General features: G+C 43.4%; 1 protein-coding gene across 1 annotated transcript; it reads left to right on the top strand.

Annotated features, from left to right (window-relative positions):
* Nucleotides 1-4,975: 4,975 nt before the first annotated feature.
* LOC134202633 (uncharacterized) lies at nt 4,976-7,381 on the top strand. Its single transcript, XM_062677651.1, has one exon. It carries the CDS (start codon nt 4,976-4,978, stop codon nt 7,379-7,381), a length of 2,406 nt encoding a protein of 801 aa, XP_062533635.1.
* Nucleotides 7,382-16,563: the final 9,182 nt, after the last annotated feature.

Raw genomic sequence — 16,563 nt, 5'->3', positions numbered from 1 at the left:
GCTTCTAGCCATCATTCCAAATTAATAACTGTGGAAATGCTAATAGAACACAAAGTTGACATGCAGGCCAATTTCCAGTTGGAATGTAGAGCCATTGAAGAAGAAGCCTATATATTCTCAATCCAGTTGAAAACCGGAATTGGGGGATAGCGAAGTTGGATTTTTCTCACAATCGGTACGTTAAACCTAACTTCGGAAGTGGTGCGCTGTTTTCGTATCGCGAAGCGCTATTCAGCGCACCACTTCCGAAGTTAGGTTTAACGTACGGATTGTGAGAAAAATCCAACTTCGGGTTTCAACTGGATTGAGAATAGTTAATTGAACTGAAGCTGAACCTGCAGAAAATAATAATGAAAAATATGAAAAACATAAAAGACTGACAAATGTTGGCTAAACTTACGTACTTTCAATTACTATATTTTTCCACTAAAGATTTTCACCATTATGAAGCGTTTGGAATGCGAATTCGTCATTTTTTTCTTGGTGAACTCAGTTTTTCAATTTAGCCTTTTTATATTATTTTGAGTGACAGTTACTCAAATTCATAAATCTCAATCTCAAACGCTGAGTAGTTTGACGTCTCAGAAGAAGTTATGAATTTGAGTTAAATCGACCCAAATTTGAGTTCAGCCGGACGAGCGTGCGGTTTGCTCAGTGGTTGTAAACAACAGAGACGATGGTATTATATAGAGACACGCGGAGAGAATAAAAGCAATTCTGGCTTCACGGCCAGCAGACAAAAAAATTCTGTGCGATCGGCAACATAAAAAAATGTGAGAACTTGAAGTGACTCTCAGTGTGAGCAGTTATTTCGTTTGCTCCAACTACATATTTTCTCTTGTTTAGCACCATTTCCTTATATTCAACAGTAAATATGATTAAATACCATATATAAATTTGCTATGAGAACTCTGAAAACATCTTCATTCACTGAACTTTTCAAACTTTTTTATAATTTCTATAATGTTGATTACAATACCTATCTTGCATTTAGTACTGTTGATGGCGCTACTTCGACGAGACCAACAAGCCCCACGCGCCCCACAAAGTCGACCTAATTTGTGCATTAATCCACACCTATCGTGCGTACGGGGGATCGTGTATGAACTCAAGATCGTAGAAGGTCAACCGAGTAAACAGCTACATCTATTGTTTAGAGACTTAATGTGATGATTTGATCCTGATACGAACAAAAGTCTAGTGCTTTCAGTGCGAATCTCCTCTGCAAATTATTATTTAATTACTTACAAACTACCTTAATTATTGAGCTAAATCTTAAAATATGCGCCTTGAACTACGAACTATAAGCATATTGTGAAATTTATAAAGCTACATAAGTAAAGGTGGTTATCTGTATGCTCTCCCAACTCATCCCTGCGATAGTTGTCGATCTAATATAAATCCCCGATCAAAGTCGGGCTCTAGCAGAGGTGAGAAAATGCATTTATGAAATCCAGTTAAATACCTATTTTTCACCTATGAATGATTATTACTAGATTGCAATTAGTTCCATATAATCAACAATTCCCACAAACGAATAGAAACAATCACAGTTGAGTGGTAGTGATCACTATAGTAAGTACTATTCACATATATAATACTATCTGTAACTAAAACTATTTTATAAAACTACAGGAATTTTGTAATAAATCCATAAACTCCCCAACGGATTGGTTTATTCACAAAATTAAGGATTTTCACTGCTACCACCCAACATTTTACAAAATTCTATACCCATCGTACAATGTCCGGCAAAGCATCAAAGATTGGCTCACGGTCAAAATCGAGTAAGGGCGCGCTGAGCCCACTGTTGGCAGAAGCTACTGGTTCAGCTGAAACCAACAAAGGTATGGAAAATCCAACAACCGTTGCAGATGTAGTTACCGAAATCAACAGTCTTACCATCGTGACCAGCGCGGAAGGCGAAACGAGAGACAGAACGACGACGGTAATCGGTGCAAAGAGCAATGCATCTGTGGTAAAGGAAACATCCCCTCCCTAGAAACCAGGTAAATGCTGACGTTGCCAATATTATAGAGACGTGTGCCAAAGGAGTCGTTCCCAAATCAAAGGCTGATGTCAATATTAATGTCAATCCAATCCGGTCGAATGTCATTGATAACGCGCGGGCAAATTCGAACCAACGTGTATACGTCACGCGGTTTAATCATTGTGAATTATGTAGTGAACGTGATAATAGTCGAATGGTGCAGTGTGATGGTTGCGATAAGTGGTACCATTTCTCATGTGTGGAAGTGACTAGTGGCGTAGCGAACCGAAGTTGGAGTTGTCCCAGATGTATGGTAGGAGCAAGTAATCAAGTGAAGCAGACCTCAACATTCCAACAGATTCAAGCAGTAGATCCACCCCCAAATTTCGAAAGTGCAAAAAAGGTCCCCGGAAAGGCAAGTAGCAAACGAAGTTATCAGCGCAAGGTTGATCTACAGTTGCAGAAGCTAGAAGAACAGAAGCAATTGGAACAACGGTTTTTGGACGAGAAATACCGGATTTTGGAAGCAGATGATGGTGAGGAAACATTGACCAGCGATGACGAAATAGGATCAGGCGATATGTCCAAGGTACGAGGATGGCTGAGATCCACAGATAATTGTGGTGAAGAGAGTGATTCCGGGCTGGTTGAAGAATGTTTGAACGAAGACCAGCAACAGCAACAATCATCGGGTGCTTTTCAGACGGAACGGCGATCTACATTACAAGGTTTTATCCCCACTCAACGATCAACACCTCAGGAAGCGGAGCGGTTGGAGTTCGAAATAGATGTCTTCGACGTTCAACTGTAGTTCCAGAAAACCAGTGTCATCAGTCTCATTTGTCAAACGAGCAACGACCAACCATAGCACGAACAGTCCAAGTTCGTGGAGCACCAGCATCTGCTTATGAAGACGGTCACCAAAGAGAATACAACCCAGAGAACCCGTCCTATCAGCGCAATGTACGTCAATCAGTTCCAGTATCAAGGAATCAGTTTGAACAACTGCAAGACCGTTGGTCGGTTCCGAATCCAAGAGTACAATTTCATCATTCGGCGGTGGTGTACAATCCAGCAATCTCGGCTACAACGTCGGCTGATCCAAATGTTCATTTTGTGTCTGAACCATCTTTCATACAAGGAGACCGGAATCGTAATCCTGCTCTGCCTACGAGTCAATCCGCTCGAGGTTTTAGAAATTCAGAGTTTGAAGGTCGCGATGCTGAAGAGAACGTGTGTATCCTCAACCGAAGTCAGGTAGCCGCACGCCAAGCTGTGTCAAGAGACTTACCAGAATTCAACGGAAATCCAGAAGATTGGCCGCTATTCTTCTCGATGTATACCTCGTCAACTCAAATGTGGGGATGTTCCAACGAGGAAAACATGCTTCGGCTCAGGAAATGCTTGAAGGGAAAGGCATTAGAAGCAGTTCGATGCAGACTACTCCATCCCTCCAACGTTAGTGGAGTAATGTCCACATTAAAAATGCTGTACGGTAGGCCAGACGCAATCGTACAGGCATCGATTAGGAAGATTCGGTCGTTACCATCGCCACAGGTAGAAAAACTTGACACGTTGGTCATGTTTGCATTGACGGTTGAAAATTTGGTGGCCACTATAGAGGCATGCGGGGTTGCGGACTTTATCTACAACGCGGCATTAAAAGTTGAGTTAGTGGATCGCCTACCGCCAGGATTGAAGCTGGACTGGGCGAAATATTCTCGAAGTAATCCTGCACCAAACCTACTGCATTTCAGCAATTGGTTGTACTCGATCGCCGAAGATGCTAGCACCGTCATGCAAGCTTCATCCAATATTCCTAGAAGCCGGGGCGTAAAAAACGACGGATTTATCAATCTTCATTCTGATGCAGAAGCGGAACGAAGCCGATCTGCGCCAGCGAAATCACGAGCATTCCACGGATCATCGTCTGCATCAACCTCTGAATGTATCGCATGTAAAGGAAACTGTCCCACGGTTACCAAATGTAAACGGTTTTCAGAATTAAGCCTAGATGCTAAATGGGCTGTTGTTCGAGAAGCAAAACTGTGCCGCAAATGCCTACGGAAGCACAGCGGTACATGCAGGCAGCAGAAATATTGTGGAATTCGAGGATGTACCTTCTTACACCATCCGCTGATGCACAATGACAAACAGGTGGCGCCCGTTGCCGAAACAAGTATCGGAAGCTGCAACATCCACCATGGCGCAAACGAGTGAAGTATTATTTAGAATTGTTCCCGTGTTGCTCCAAGGGCCATCAAAATGGGTCCAAACGTACGCCTTCATAGATGACGGTTCAGAGCTTACGCTAATGGAGGATAGCTTGGCTGAGGAGTTGGGAGTACATGGCCCTCGAACGCCACTGTGTTTAAAATGGACGGGAGGTACCAAGAGAGTAGAGAACGCGTCTAAGAAAGTTGAAGTAGAGATATTAGCCATCGGATCTACTCGCAAGTCGCACAAGATGTCAAACGTGCACACGGTTCAGAGTCTTCAACTTCGACCCCAAACGTTAGTGTACTCGGAATTGCTTCAGCGATTTCCTCATCTTGACGGACTACCTGTCGAATCCTACAGTAACGTCTGTCCCAAAATCCTAATCGGTCTTGAGCATGCGTCGCTTGGAAATGTTTTGAAAAGTCGAGAAGGTAAACCTTATGAACCTATCGCTGTCAAAACGCGCTTAGGATGGATAGTGTATGGAAGCTGCTCACAAACGCCACGACAGGAAAATTTCGTTAACGTTCATACGATTCAAATGTGTGAATGTCATCATGAATCCGACGAGAACTTGCACTATGCGATGAAAAGCTACTTTGCTTTAGATAGCCTCGGAATTGCAAAACCTGAAAAATTTTGCGATCGAATGAAGATCAACGAGCGCTGGATATGCTTGAAAAGCTGACGATCTCAAAAGAAGGACGGTATGAGGCTGGACTCCTCTGGAAGTACGATAACGTTCGTTTTCCCAATAGTAAAAGCATGGCTCTCAAACGCTGGCAGTGTCTAGACCGGCGTATGCAACGAGATAAGAACTTCGCTGAAACCGTTATGAAGAAGATGACCGACTACGCTGCTAAGGGATACGTCCGAAAGCTGACGGACGCGGAGCTCAACACTCATCAGCCGCAACAATGGTACCTACCCGTATTTCCTGTTGTGAACCCAAACAAACCGAGTAAGGTACGGTTGGTATGGGACGCTGCTGCTACTGCTCATGGAGTTTCCCTTAATTCGTTCCTACACAAAGGCCCAGATCTGCTGACGTCGCTATTAGCAGTTCTCGTCCAGTTTCGGGAGTTCCGCATCGCCGTTTGCGGGGATATTCGGGAGATGTATCTGCAGGTTCAATTGAGGCAAGACGTTCGCTTGTGTTTCTTCTGGAAGGATAATATAGAAAGCGCTGAACCCAGCATCTACACAATGTTGGTGTTGCCGTTTGGAGTATCATGTGCTCCAAGTATTGCGCAATACGTCAAAAATATCAATGCCAAGCGATTCCTGGAAAACCATCCAACAGCTGTTAGAGCCATCATCGACCAGCATTATGTAGATGATATGCTCGCAAGCGTGGAAGGCGAACACGAAGCTGTTGATCTCGCGCTGACTGTGAAGGAAATTCATGCTGAAGCCGGCTTCGAAATGAGAAATTGGATCTCAAACTGCCCGACTGTTCTGGAGGCTTTACATGAAAGAACCACGGAAGAGAAAGATCTTAGCATGGCAGAAGGAGTTACAACTGAAAAAGTTCTCGGGATGTGGTGGAATACATCGACTGACTGCTTCACCTTCAAGGTTTCCCCTCGCTATGATCCGGAGCTTATGTCGGGCCAACGGAGACCAACCAAAAGGGAAGTACTTAGGACCTTAATGATGATCTTCGACCCCTTAGGACTCATCGGCCACTTCTTGATGTTCTTGAAGGTGGTACTACAAGAAATTTGGAGAACGGCCATCGGGTGGGATGATCCTATCGAGGAAAGACAATTCGAAATGTGGATGCAGTGGCTAAAATTTCTCCCAGAAGTAGCAAAGGTAGAAATCCTGCGCTGCTACAGGACTACAACCTCAATTAAAGCCTCCACCGAAGTGCAATTGCACATTTTCACCGACGCAAGCGAGAAGGGGTTCGCTGCAGTGGTGTATCTGCGGTTTAAGGAAGGATTCATCATTGAAACTGCGCTGGTAGGATCAAAGACGCGTGTTGCACCAATCAAGTTTCTTTCTATCCCGCGTTCAGAGCTTCAAGCTTGCGTAATCGGAGTGAGGTTGGCGAACAGTATCAAGCAATCGCTATCTGTCAAAATTGATAGGCGTTTTTTTTGGACTGATTCGAGCGACGTCATTAGCTGGCTAAAATCTGATCATCGTAGGTATAGCCAGTTTGTCGCTTTCCGTGTAAGTGAGATCCTTGAAGTATCGGAGGTCAGCGAATGGCAGTGGATCCAAACCAATAATAATGTCGCTGATGATGGCACCAAATGGAAACGAGTACCCGATATGAGTAAAACTAGTCGATGGTTCCACGGTCCGGAATTTCTCAAATACCCCGAAGAAGAATGGCCTGTAAAGATATATGCAGATAACGTCACCACGGAGGAACTACGTCCACATTTACTGCTGCATATTAGATTACCAGAACCAATCATCGACCCTCAAAACTTCTCCAAATGGACGTCGCTCCTACGTCGGTGCGCATACGTGTTTCGATTCATCGGGAACGTGAAGACATCCAGCATTGAAAACAGAACTGTTGGAGCATTGACAACTCTCGAACTAGTTAAGGCTGAAAACTACTTATTTCGACTTGCCCAAGGTAGTTCGTACGCAGATGAGTTGGTAGTACTATCGAACATACGGGCGTCTAAAGACTCCACCTTGACGTTACCAAAAAACAGCTCTCTCTATCACCTTTGTCCGTACCTAGACCAACATGACGTACTCCGCGTTCGTGGTCGGACTTCGGCTTGCTCCTTTGCTAATCCAGATGCAGTGAACCCTATCATTCTTCCACGCGATCATCACATAACTCGTATCACCAACAAATATCACCATCAAAATCACAATACAGTTATCAATGAGCTGCGTCAGCGATACAGTATTCCTCGTTTGAAGACGGCCTGTAACGAGACTTGTCGATGCTGTCAGCAGTGCAAAAACGACCGTGCACAACCACAACCACCAGTTATGAGCGACCTACCATTACCTCGCCTAGCTGCTTTCGCACACCCGTTCACTTATATGGACTACTTTGGACCAATTATAGTTATCCTTGGACGTCGTCAAGAGAAGCGTTGGGTACTTCTCGCCACATGCTTAACCACTCGCACCATCCACTTGCAACTAGTTCACAAGATGACTACCGACTCGTGCATTCTGGCACTATGAAACGTCATGGCAAGGAGGGGGGTACCTGCAGTAATATATAGCGACAGAAGTACAAATTTCGTGGGAGCTAGCAGACAACTCAACGAAGCCACGGAGAACTTGGATCGGGACCGTCTAGCCGAAGAGTTCACAACTTCACATACTTCCTAGAGTTTCATTCCACCAGCATCACCATACATGGGTGGAGCCTGGGAACGTCTTGTACGAAGTGTTAAACAAAATCATGGGAAGTTGAAATCTAGAAGGACACCGTCCCATGAAGTTCTTAAAAAACGCTATCGGAGGTTGAGAATATTGTCAATTCTCGCCCATTAACCAACATTCCACTCGACGATGACCAGTCACCAGTGCTGACTCCCAACCATTTTTTGCTGGGATTAAGCAACAAATTAAAACCTTGAGTTCCATTTGACGATAGCTCAGATGTTCTCAAGAACTGTTGGGAACTCTCATAAACCTTAGCCAACCAATTTTGGAAGCAGTGACTGCGGGATTATCTACCTACCATAACGCGGAGGACAAAATGGTCTACAGATACGACACCCATCTGTGTCAACAATATCGTGGTCATCGTCGAACCGAAATTTCCGCGAAACACTTGGCTCAAAGGACGAGTCATTTCGATCAACAAGGGGCCCGATGGAAGGATTCGAAGTGCTGCTGTACAGACATCCAGTGGAGTCTACGAGCGACCAACCGTGAAGCTTGCTGTGCTCGACGTAGGCGTGGTTGACAATGGGCTTCTGGAGGACCAGAACCCCATTCCGGGGGGGACTGTTGATGGCGCTACTTCGACGAGACCAACAAGCCCCACGCGCCCCACAAAGTCGACCTAATTTGTGCATTAATCCACACCTATCGTGCGTACGGGGGATCGTGTATGAACTCAAGATCGTAGAAGGTCAACCGAGTAAACAACTACATCTATTGTTTAGAGACTTAATGTGATGATTTGATCCTGATACGAACAAAAGTCTAGTGCTTTCAGTGCGAATCTCCTCTGCAAATTATTATTTAATTACTTACAAACTACCTTAATTATTGAGCTAAATCTTAAAATATGCGCCTTGAACTACGAACTATAAGCATATTGTGAAATTTATAAAGCTACATAAGTAAAGGTGGTTATCTGTATGCTCCCCCAACTCATCCCTGCTATAGTTGTCGATCTAATATAAATCCCCGATCAAAGTCGGGCTCTAGCAGAGGTGAGAAAATGCATTTATGAAATCCAGTTAAATACCTATTTTTCACCTATGAATGATTATTACTAGATTGCAATTAGTTCCATATAATCAACAATTCCCACAAACGAATAGAAACAATCACAGTTGAGTGGTAGTGATCACTATAGTAAGTACTATTCACATACATAATACTATCTGTAACTAAAACTATTTTATAAAACTACAGGAATTTTGTAATAAATCCATAAACTCCCCAACGGATTGGTTTATTCACAAAATTAAGGATTTTCACTGCTACCACCCAACAAGTACCGATTGGTAATGTTTGTTTACTTTGCTCGTTTGGTACCGCGTTTGACGGTTCGTTTGGTACTTTCGGCTTCACTGTTTGCGGGTCTCTATCTAAAAATAACGTCTATGGTAAACAAGTGCAGCCCCGGCAGTGTCACATGAAAAAGCCTGTTGTCAGGTTCTCTCCACACGCGAAGTTCCCTCAATAAGCCTTTTCATGTGACTGCCGAGGCTGCACTTGTTTACAACCGCTGAACAGGCCTGCAAGTCCGAAGCTGTCACTTTCATAGAAGAACTGTCAGTTGACGATAAAATCAGCTGATTTTAAACGTCTCGTGAAAAGGCCTATTGACGAAGTTCGACAATGGGCCTTTTCACGAGACGTTTAAAAACAGCTGATTTTATCGTCAATTGACAGTTCTTCTATGAAAGTGACAGCTTCGGACTTGCAGGCCTGATCAGCGGTTGTAAACAAGTGCAGTCTCGGCAGTGTCACATGAAAAGGCCTATAACGATGTGGCACCATTGGTGGCACACTCAACCAATTATGCACGTATATTTCACCTGAAACTTCAGGTAGACTTCCGAAATCTCTGAACAGATACTTGAGCACATCGGCGAGTATGCGTGTACTCCTGATGAAGTTGAGAGATTTGCAGTTCCACGAACCGAGTTTCCAATCGCCAGTCCCTTTTCGTCGCAGTGGTCTTCACCGATCGTTCCGGTCCGTACTCTTGTTGATTGTTCGTTGTTTATGTCTTTTTAAAGGCTGGCTTGCAGGGCCTGACATCAAACCCCCTGAATTTCCGGAGGACCATTCCTCCTTATTCCCGATGGACCATGGTGCACAGTTTCACTTAGAGTCCCTCGCTGGCACTCGGACGATGATCAGCCGCCCCTAGCATGGAGAACAGACGCTGTTGTGAGCCGATCCTGACATGGAGAACAGACGCTCAGTAAGATTTGCACCTCCGGAGAGGAGCAACCCCCCCCCCCCCCTCCCTGTTAGCATACGACTATAGTTCCCACCAGGGTTGGTTACCCGATCTTCCCTAAGGTTGCTCGTATCCCGTCCAGCACCATGGGTAGGTAGGGATAGGAGTAAAAGGCTAAGGACCGCGAGATGGGGTCTATTTAATTCCTTCGGGTACGCGAAGTACCAATGGTATGCTTTACCCAGCATTTGCCGTGCTCGGTCTCTTATACCAACGATTTAATTTGCCTCTTCTTTTCATGCATTCACTGTGATCACCATTTAATTGAAAGAGAAACTAGCAACTACGAAATGTACAATCATGGTTATTAAAAATGTAATATTTGTCCTGAAAATCGAAGACAATTTAACAATATATGTGATGATCCTGTCCGGAAGGTCCAGATTTTTGGAAGTGTGCATCGGTTTTTCAACATTATCATCGGCATTTCTCCTATTTGTCCTACCCACTATTTGGAACGTGGATGCGCCTCTGCAACCATCTATTAATGGATTTTAATAACTCAGCTGAATATTATTTGCCAATCTCTTGCCTATGTCTCATTTTTTTACAGAATGAGCATTCTTTTTGCTAGACAATAGTCACTCAATATTACTCTCTAGTTTTTAAACGTTCTCAACTAAAGACAACTGCATGTTTTTGAGTATGCACTTTACTGTAAACCTAAGAGTGTGTTAGTGTTGTGGTTGTGCTAAAAAAGTACATTTGAATGTTCAGACGAGCATCGATATCATATCATATGATGATCTCGCAGTTTTGTATCCTTAATTTCTAATACCACTCGTCTAGTGGCAGTAAAATATTATTAGACGTGAAGCTACCCGAAACATTGCATCATTAATCAATAGTAAGGATTTTTCGTTACAAGAAAATAATCGAGTGGAAGAAAGTGAGTTTCTCTGTTGAAATAAATTTATTAGGTTTTATCTGAGGACCTCACTGCATATAAACTGCAAAGACAAAGTGAATGAATGGATGTGTAATGAAAGTCATAAGATTGTTCCAGTAAATTTTAATCTGACAACCAAAAATACAATTTTGAAAATGAGTTGGTTGAAAAAATACGACGATTTTCATGAACAGTTTCAGAAGGATGAAGTGTCACTGTACTGACAAAACACGTAGGGTATGCAACCGGGAAAAAGGGGACGTAATGAGAGTTTCATATAAATTTATTATGGAACCGACTACTGAGAGCCACGGTTGAAAAAATGTTCATTGCATGCAGTCTCGCATGCAGCCATCATGCAGCATCTATTGATGTGCGAGGAACACCATATGAAATTTACACTAACAGGAACCGTAAGGGAGGAGGTCTGACACGCGGTTTGTATCCATCTCCCAAGGAGCAATTTTATAGAAGAGAGTTTATTCTTGTTGCTCCTATGTTTTTATGTATATATAGGTATATATCTTTGACATTCAGAATACGTTACACTCAGAAATATATTTATACTAAATAGTTTAAAAGTCATTCTAAATGGCTATTCGCCTGGTTGACCCCAAACTCGTATTCGGTCCAACAATACCAGGATAGTATAACTTTGAAAAAATGGTTTCTAGTATAAGTTAACTTTATGATTATTAAGTTTATTTTGGTTTTGATGGATGGTTTCTAGGTTATGTTCATTTGTTTATATTTCTTCTGATAATTGGAAAAATAAAAGTAAATGAAGTAAATACAGTTTTTATTAATTTTATTGAAAACCACTCAATATATATACATACAAACGATAATGAAACGCGATCACTTGGGATACCATACAGAGGTACGGAACCGGGGCCTGTCTCACTTAACTGGAAATTAGCTTGAATTTCTTCCACCGAGGATGGTGGAGCTTAGCGATCTGGATAATGTCGGGATCTGGCTCACTCGCTGAGCAGGAAGTGGAGAGATGGCTTGTTTTGATCTTGTGTGTGACTGTCCACCGAAAATGATTTATTCAGCACCAGATAGAAAATGCAGATGATTTTAATGGAGCGAGACTTTTTCAATTTAGGCTCGACGATCTGAAAAAAATAATAGGGGGTTATTTATAAACATCCTTCAAAAATAATGCTGGCTTACCAAAATAATATTCACGTGTATGTAAACCTGATGAGGGAACCTTTTCGATTGGAACGGCACCGTCCCGCATCGTAGCTGGCTGGAACGTCCAACCGCGCCTGAGACCGCGCCGACGATGTGTGATCTAGCATCGTACTTGCGAGTACTATTGCCACTTACTACGGACGATGCTGAGTGGCAGCGGCATCTCAGGAATGATGGGATAATCCAACTACTGCGGACCGTAATACCCGTGTGCGTGACAGAATCAAAACGGGAATCAACAACATGGCCGGATTTCCGCGGATATGATAGTTGTCGTCCTTGAGGGAGTTGCAGCTCTGGCCCGCAAACATTCGAAAACCGTTCACATTTTTCGCTATGCAAAACATGGTGGAAAAAGGTGGGTAAACAGAACACTCGCGACGGAAAAATCGGTATTTCCTATTAAACTAATGAAAATTCAGAACAACGCGGTGTTTGGCAAGTAGGTAAATGAAAGAAAAATTGCAAAAGACAGAATGCAAACCGAAAATATGTTCACGTTATTTGAGTTTAGTTTAAACTTTAATGCTGGTTAGTATACATTTTATACTATGTAAGGTATAACAACAAAAAATGACTTTAAAGGTTTATTTCAAACCTTTCGTGGATTTTTTATATTTCTGAGTGTATGTGTTTGTCGGTCGAATGTCCTTGCCAGACGGTAGTTTTGTGTTGCGGAATTTCGCGAGGAAAAACATTCCGTATGCGTGTGTTGTCATAACAAAAAATAATTTTGTTAGATCCGTTGTTCTCATTATTTACCTTTTTCTCTAGCTCTCATAAAATTCTCCCACTAGTAGTTGTTGACTTGATATGGAGGATATCGTCATGGATCTCACGTTGCTTCAATGAGGCTGTAAACTGTGCTATGATTTTTCGTATTTTTGAGATTTTTATTAAAACATTTTTATTAAATAGAGGCAAAAAATAAGCAGAACAATTTCATGACTCAAAGATTTAAAATCTTCGAACTTTTAGTTTAAAGTTAAATTCTAATACTGAAACAGTGAGATCAGTTTTAATACAATAAGCTATGGAAAGGGGGCCCTCCTTAGCCGTGCGGTAAGACGCGCGGCTACAAAGCAAGACCATGCTGAGGGTGGCTGGAAATTGTCTCGACTTCCCTGGGCATAAAAGTATCATCGTGCTAGCCTCATGATATACAAATGCAAAAATGGTAACCTGGCTTAGAAACCTCGCATTTAATAACTGTGGAAGTGCTTAATGAACATTAAGCTGCGAGGCGGCTCTGTCCCAGTGTGGGGATGTAATGCCAATAAGAAGAAGAAGAAGCTATGGAAAGATGCATGAGTTGCACGTTTGGCAGATGTCTTGAAGTCAAAACATTTGTTCTCGAGGTATCTCGAGGTACTTGGTGATCGTTTATTGATTGACCACGTGTCAGGAGCCAAACTGTACATCGAACAAGATGTGTTGTGATGTGCGCAGATTTAAGAAGCCGGTGCTGAATCACCTTTTTTACGGCTTTAGATAACTATGAAAGAATGCTGACGATAGGATGATAGCTTTTTAGAGAGGAAATATCCCTCCCGAATGGGGTTGAATTTCGCTGACTTCCAGGGCGATGGGAAGTAGCTGAGGCGGAGATGCTCGAAGAACTACGCACTCATGTTCTTGATTCTAAGGTTCAATTTAGGAAACCATTGGTACTTCTGTTTTTGGTACCTGGTTTTTTGGTAGTATACCCGAATTCAGCGCTCGTTATGGGCGATTGGTTCATACGCAGTTAGTGCTAATAATCGGCAATTAACTTCTCCTGGCGAAAGCTTGCAATTAGTTAAGATACATCGAGCCTTTTGTGTGCGTATGGCTTCCTTATGTCGAAAAATAGCTTGTCGATATTTCCGAAGTTGTGTTATCATGAATAAAACGAAATAAAAACAAAAACATTGTACGCCATATTGAATGTATGGTGGGTAGGTGTATTAGCCTTTCTCTTCAGTCCCTGATATATATCGTTGGTTTTGTGAGAACTCTAAATCCTTCGACGGCCCTTCTTAGCCTAGCGGTAAGATGCGCGGCTATAAGACCATGCTGAGGATGGGTGGATTCCCGGTGCCGGTCTAGACAATTTTTGGTTTGGAGGTTGTCTCGACTTCTCTGGGCATATAGAGGTATCATCGTGTTAGCCTCATGATAAATATACGAATGTAAAAATGGTCTCTCAGCTTAGAAACCTCGCGATAAATAATTGTGGATGTGCTGAATGAACACTAAGCAACTTACGAACTTACGGAACTGAGCTTTGAGCTTTATTATTATAGAGTTTTGGCACTTCCTCAGCAAGCGTGCTGGGAATTTTCACCTACCCCGGGCAATCTGAATGCCAAAGGGGATTAGGCTCTGTGGATCTCATTCGCCGGTTGACTTAAAATCCTATAACAAACGTTTGCACCGGATGTATTAGTTATGGTGGTTCAGGAATCTTCTTACGATGCTGCAAGTTCCAAGAACCACTGTCTTTTGGATGCTATGGAGGTTATGAGATAGTTCCAGCTCTCCTAAGGATCTCAGAAGAGATTTCGGGATGATTCCGGTTGCTGAGATAACAACCGGAATTATACGCACGTCCTCCAGGTGCCACATCTGTTTTAACTCCTCCGCCAACTCGTGGTACTTTTTTTTTCCTTGTTCAAGATTGTTCTTTGGACATTATGGTCTATGTCGATGAAGGTAACCCGCTTCATCCTTTTGTCGTAGACCACAATATCGGGCAGATTGGCACGATTGAGGACATCCGTTATGATTGCGCGATCTCAGTACAGCTTTACGAAACTATTTTCCAGAACCGGGACAGGCACATATTTGTAGTAGGCGACAAACTGGTTAACCAAGTTGTGCTTTAAAGCAAGCTGTTGGTGCACAATCTTGGCTACTTCGTTATGACGACCGAGATAGGCTGAATCAGCTAAGGCTGAACACCCGGACACGATATGTTCGATCGTCTCTCCTACTGAATTGCACTTCCTGCAGCGGTCCTCCACGTTTTCGTGCAATATATAGTGCCGATAGTTCTTCGTCGCAATTACCCGGTCCTGGATAGCTACCATGAATCCTTCTGTTTCTGAGAAGAGTTCACCCGCACCAGCCACGTATTCGACGCCGCTTTGTCGATATATTCCAGCTCCAGTTGATGGGGGTGCGTCCCATGCAACTCCTTCTGCTTCCACGATGCGATCATCTCGTCGACAGATTTGATGTCGCAATTCAGCTGATAGTCCTCCTGCGCCAGATACAGGGCACTGAATCCGTGGTCAGCTTCACACACAGCGCGATAGATTTCGTGGCGGTTCTGTCTTTCCACGAAGTATCTTCGCAACTGCTGGATCTGGGAAACACATAGTGTTTGTATATCGGTGACGCCTCTTCCTCCTACTGTACGTGGCAGGGTGACTCTCTCAATGGACGATTTTGGATGGCGCATGCGATGCTTAGTGAACGCCACTCGTACTGCTCGTTCTAACGCCTCCAAGTCAGTCTTGGTCCACTTCACCACCCCGAAACTGTATGTCAACAAGGGCACAGCAAACGTGTTTATCGCCTTCACCTTGTTGCCGGCCGACAAGAGGCTCTTCAAAATACCGTTGACACGATGCAAGAACTTTTCCTGCAGCTCTTTCTTGATCGTCGTATGGCGAATTCCTTTCAGTTGCAGGAAACCTAGGAACTTGTACGTTTCGCCTTCAACCATGTTTCGAATCTCCTCCTGTTCGTTGACGCGGAAACTGTCGGCATCCACCAGGTGACCCCGGTGTAGATGTATGGATCGACATTTATCGATACCAAACTCCATCCGGATGTCGTTGCTGAATACCGTTACAAGCCGCAGAAATTGGTGCAGCTTCTCCACAGATTCCGCAAACAGCTTCAAGTCGTCCATAAAGAAGGTGTGGGTAATGTTTGTTCTCCTTTCCCCACTCTTTAAATGATAGCCATAGTTGTGTTGGTTGAGTGCTCTGCTAAGAGGGTTCATGGCAAGGCAAAACCATAGAGGACTAAAGGTATCGCCTTGAAATATGCCCCTCCTGATGCTGAGAGTCCTGGACCGTAACACCTTTTCTCCGTCGGTAATGTGTAGGGATGTGCTCCACATCCCCATAGCGTGCTGCATTAGCCTGATGACGTTACCGTCTATCTTATACAACTGCAGTACCTTAAGAAGGTACGAGTGAGGTACTGAGTCGTATGCCTTTTTATAGTCGATATACGCCATGCTCAGGCTTCTTTGCTTGTGGGTGGCCTGCCCAACAACGACTGCATCAATGATGACCTGATCCTTGCAGCCTCGTGTATTACGTCGACAACCTTTTTGTTCCTCGGTCATCAGGTTGTTGACGTCGCAATGGTTTTGCACCCTCCTCGCTATTACCGATGACAACACTTTGTACAGACTCGAAAGGCACGTTATTGGTCTGTACTTGGCTGGGTTCAAAGTGTTCCGATCCTTCGGCAGAAGATAAGTGACACCCCTAATGATGAAATCCGGTAGCTGCCCTTATTATTATTATTATTATTATTATTATTATTTATTCAGACTAAGGCCGAAGTGGCCTGTACGGTATATAAGAGTCTTCTCCATTCGGCTCGGTCCATGGC

This window comes from Armigeres subalbatus, unplaced genomic scaffold, assembly GCF_024139115.2.
Source record: "Armigeres subalbatus isolate Guangzhou_Male unplaced genomic scaffold, GZ_Asu_2 Contig1310, whole genome shotgun sequence".
Taxonomy (NCBI): Eukaryota; Metazoa; Arthropoda; class Insecta; order Diptera; family Culicidae; genus Armigeres; species Armigeres subalbatus.
The sequence above is the reverse complement of the archived record's forward strand: the minus strand, read 5'-3'. Positions and strand labels throughout refer to the sequence as shown.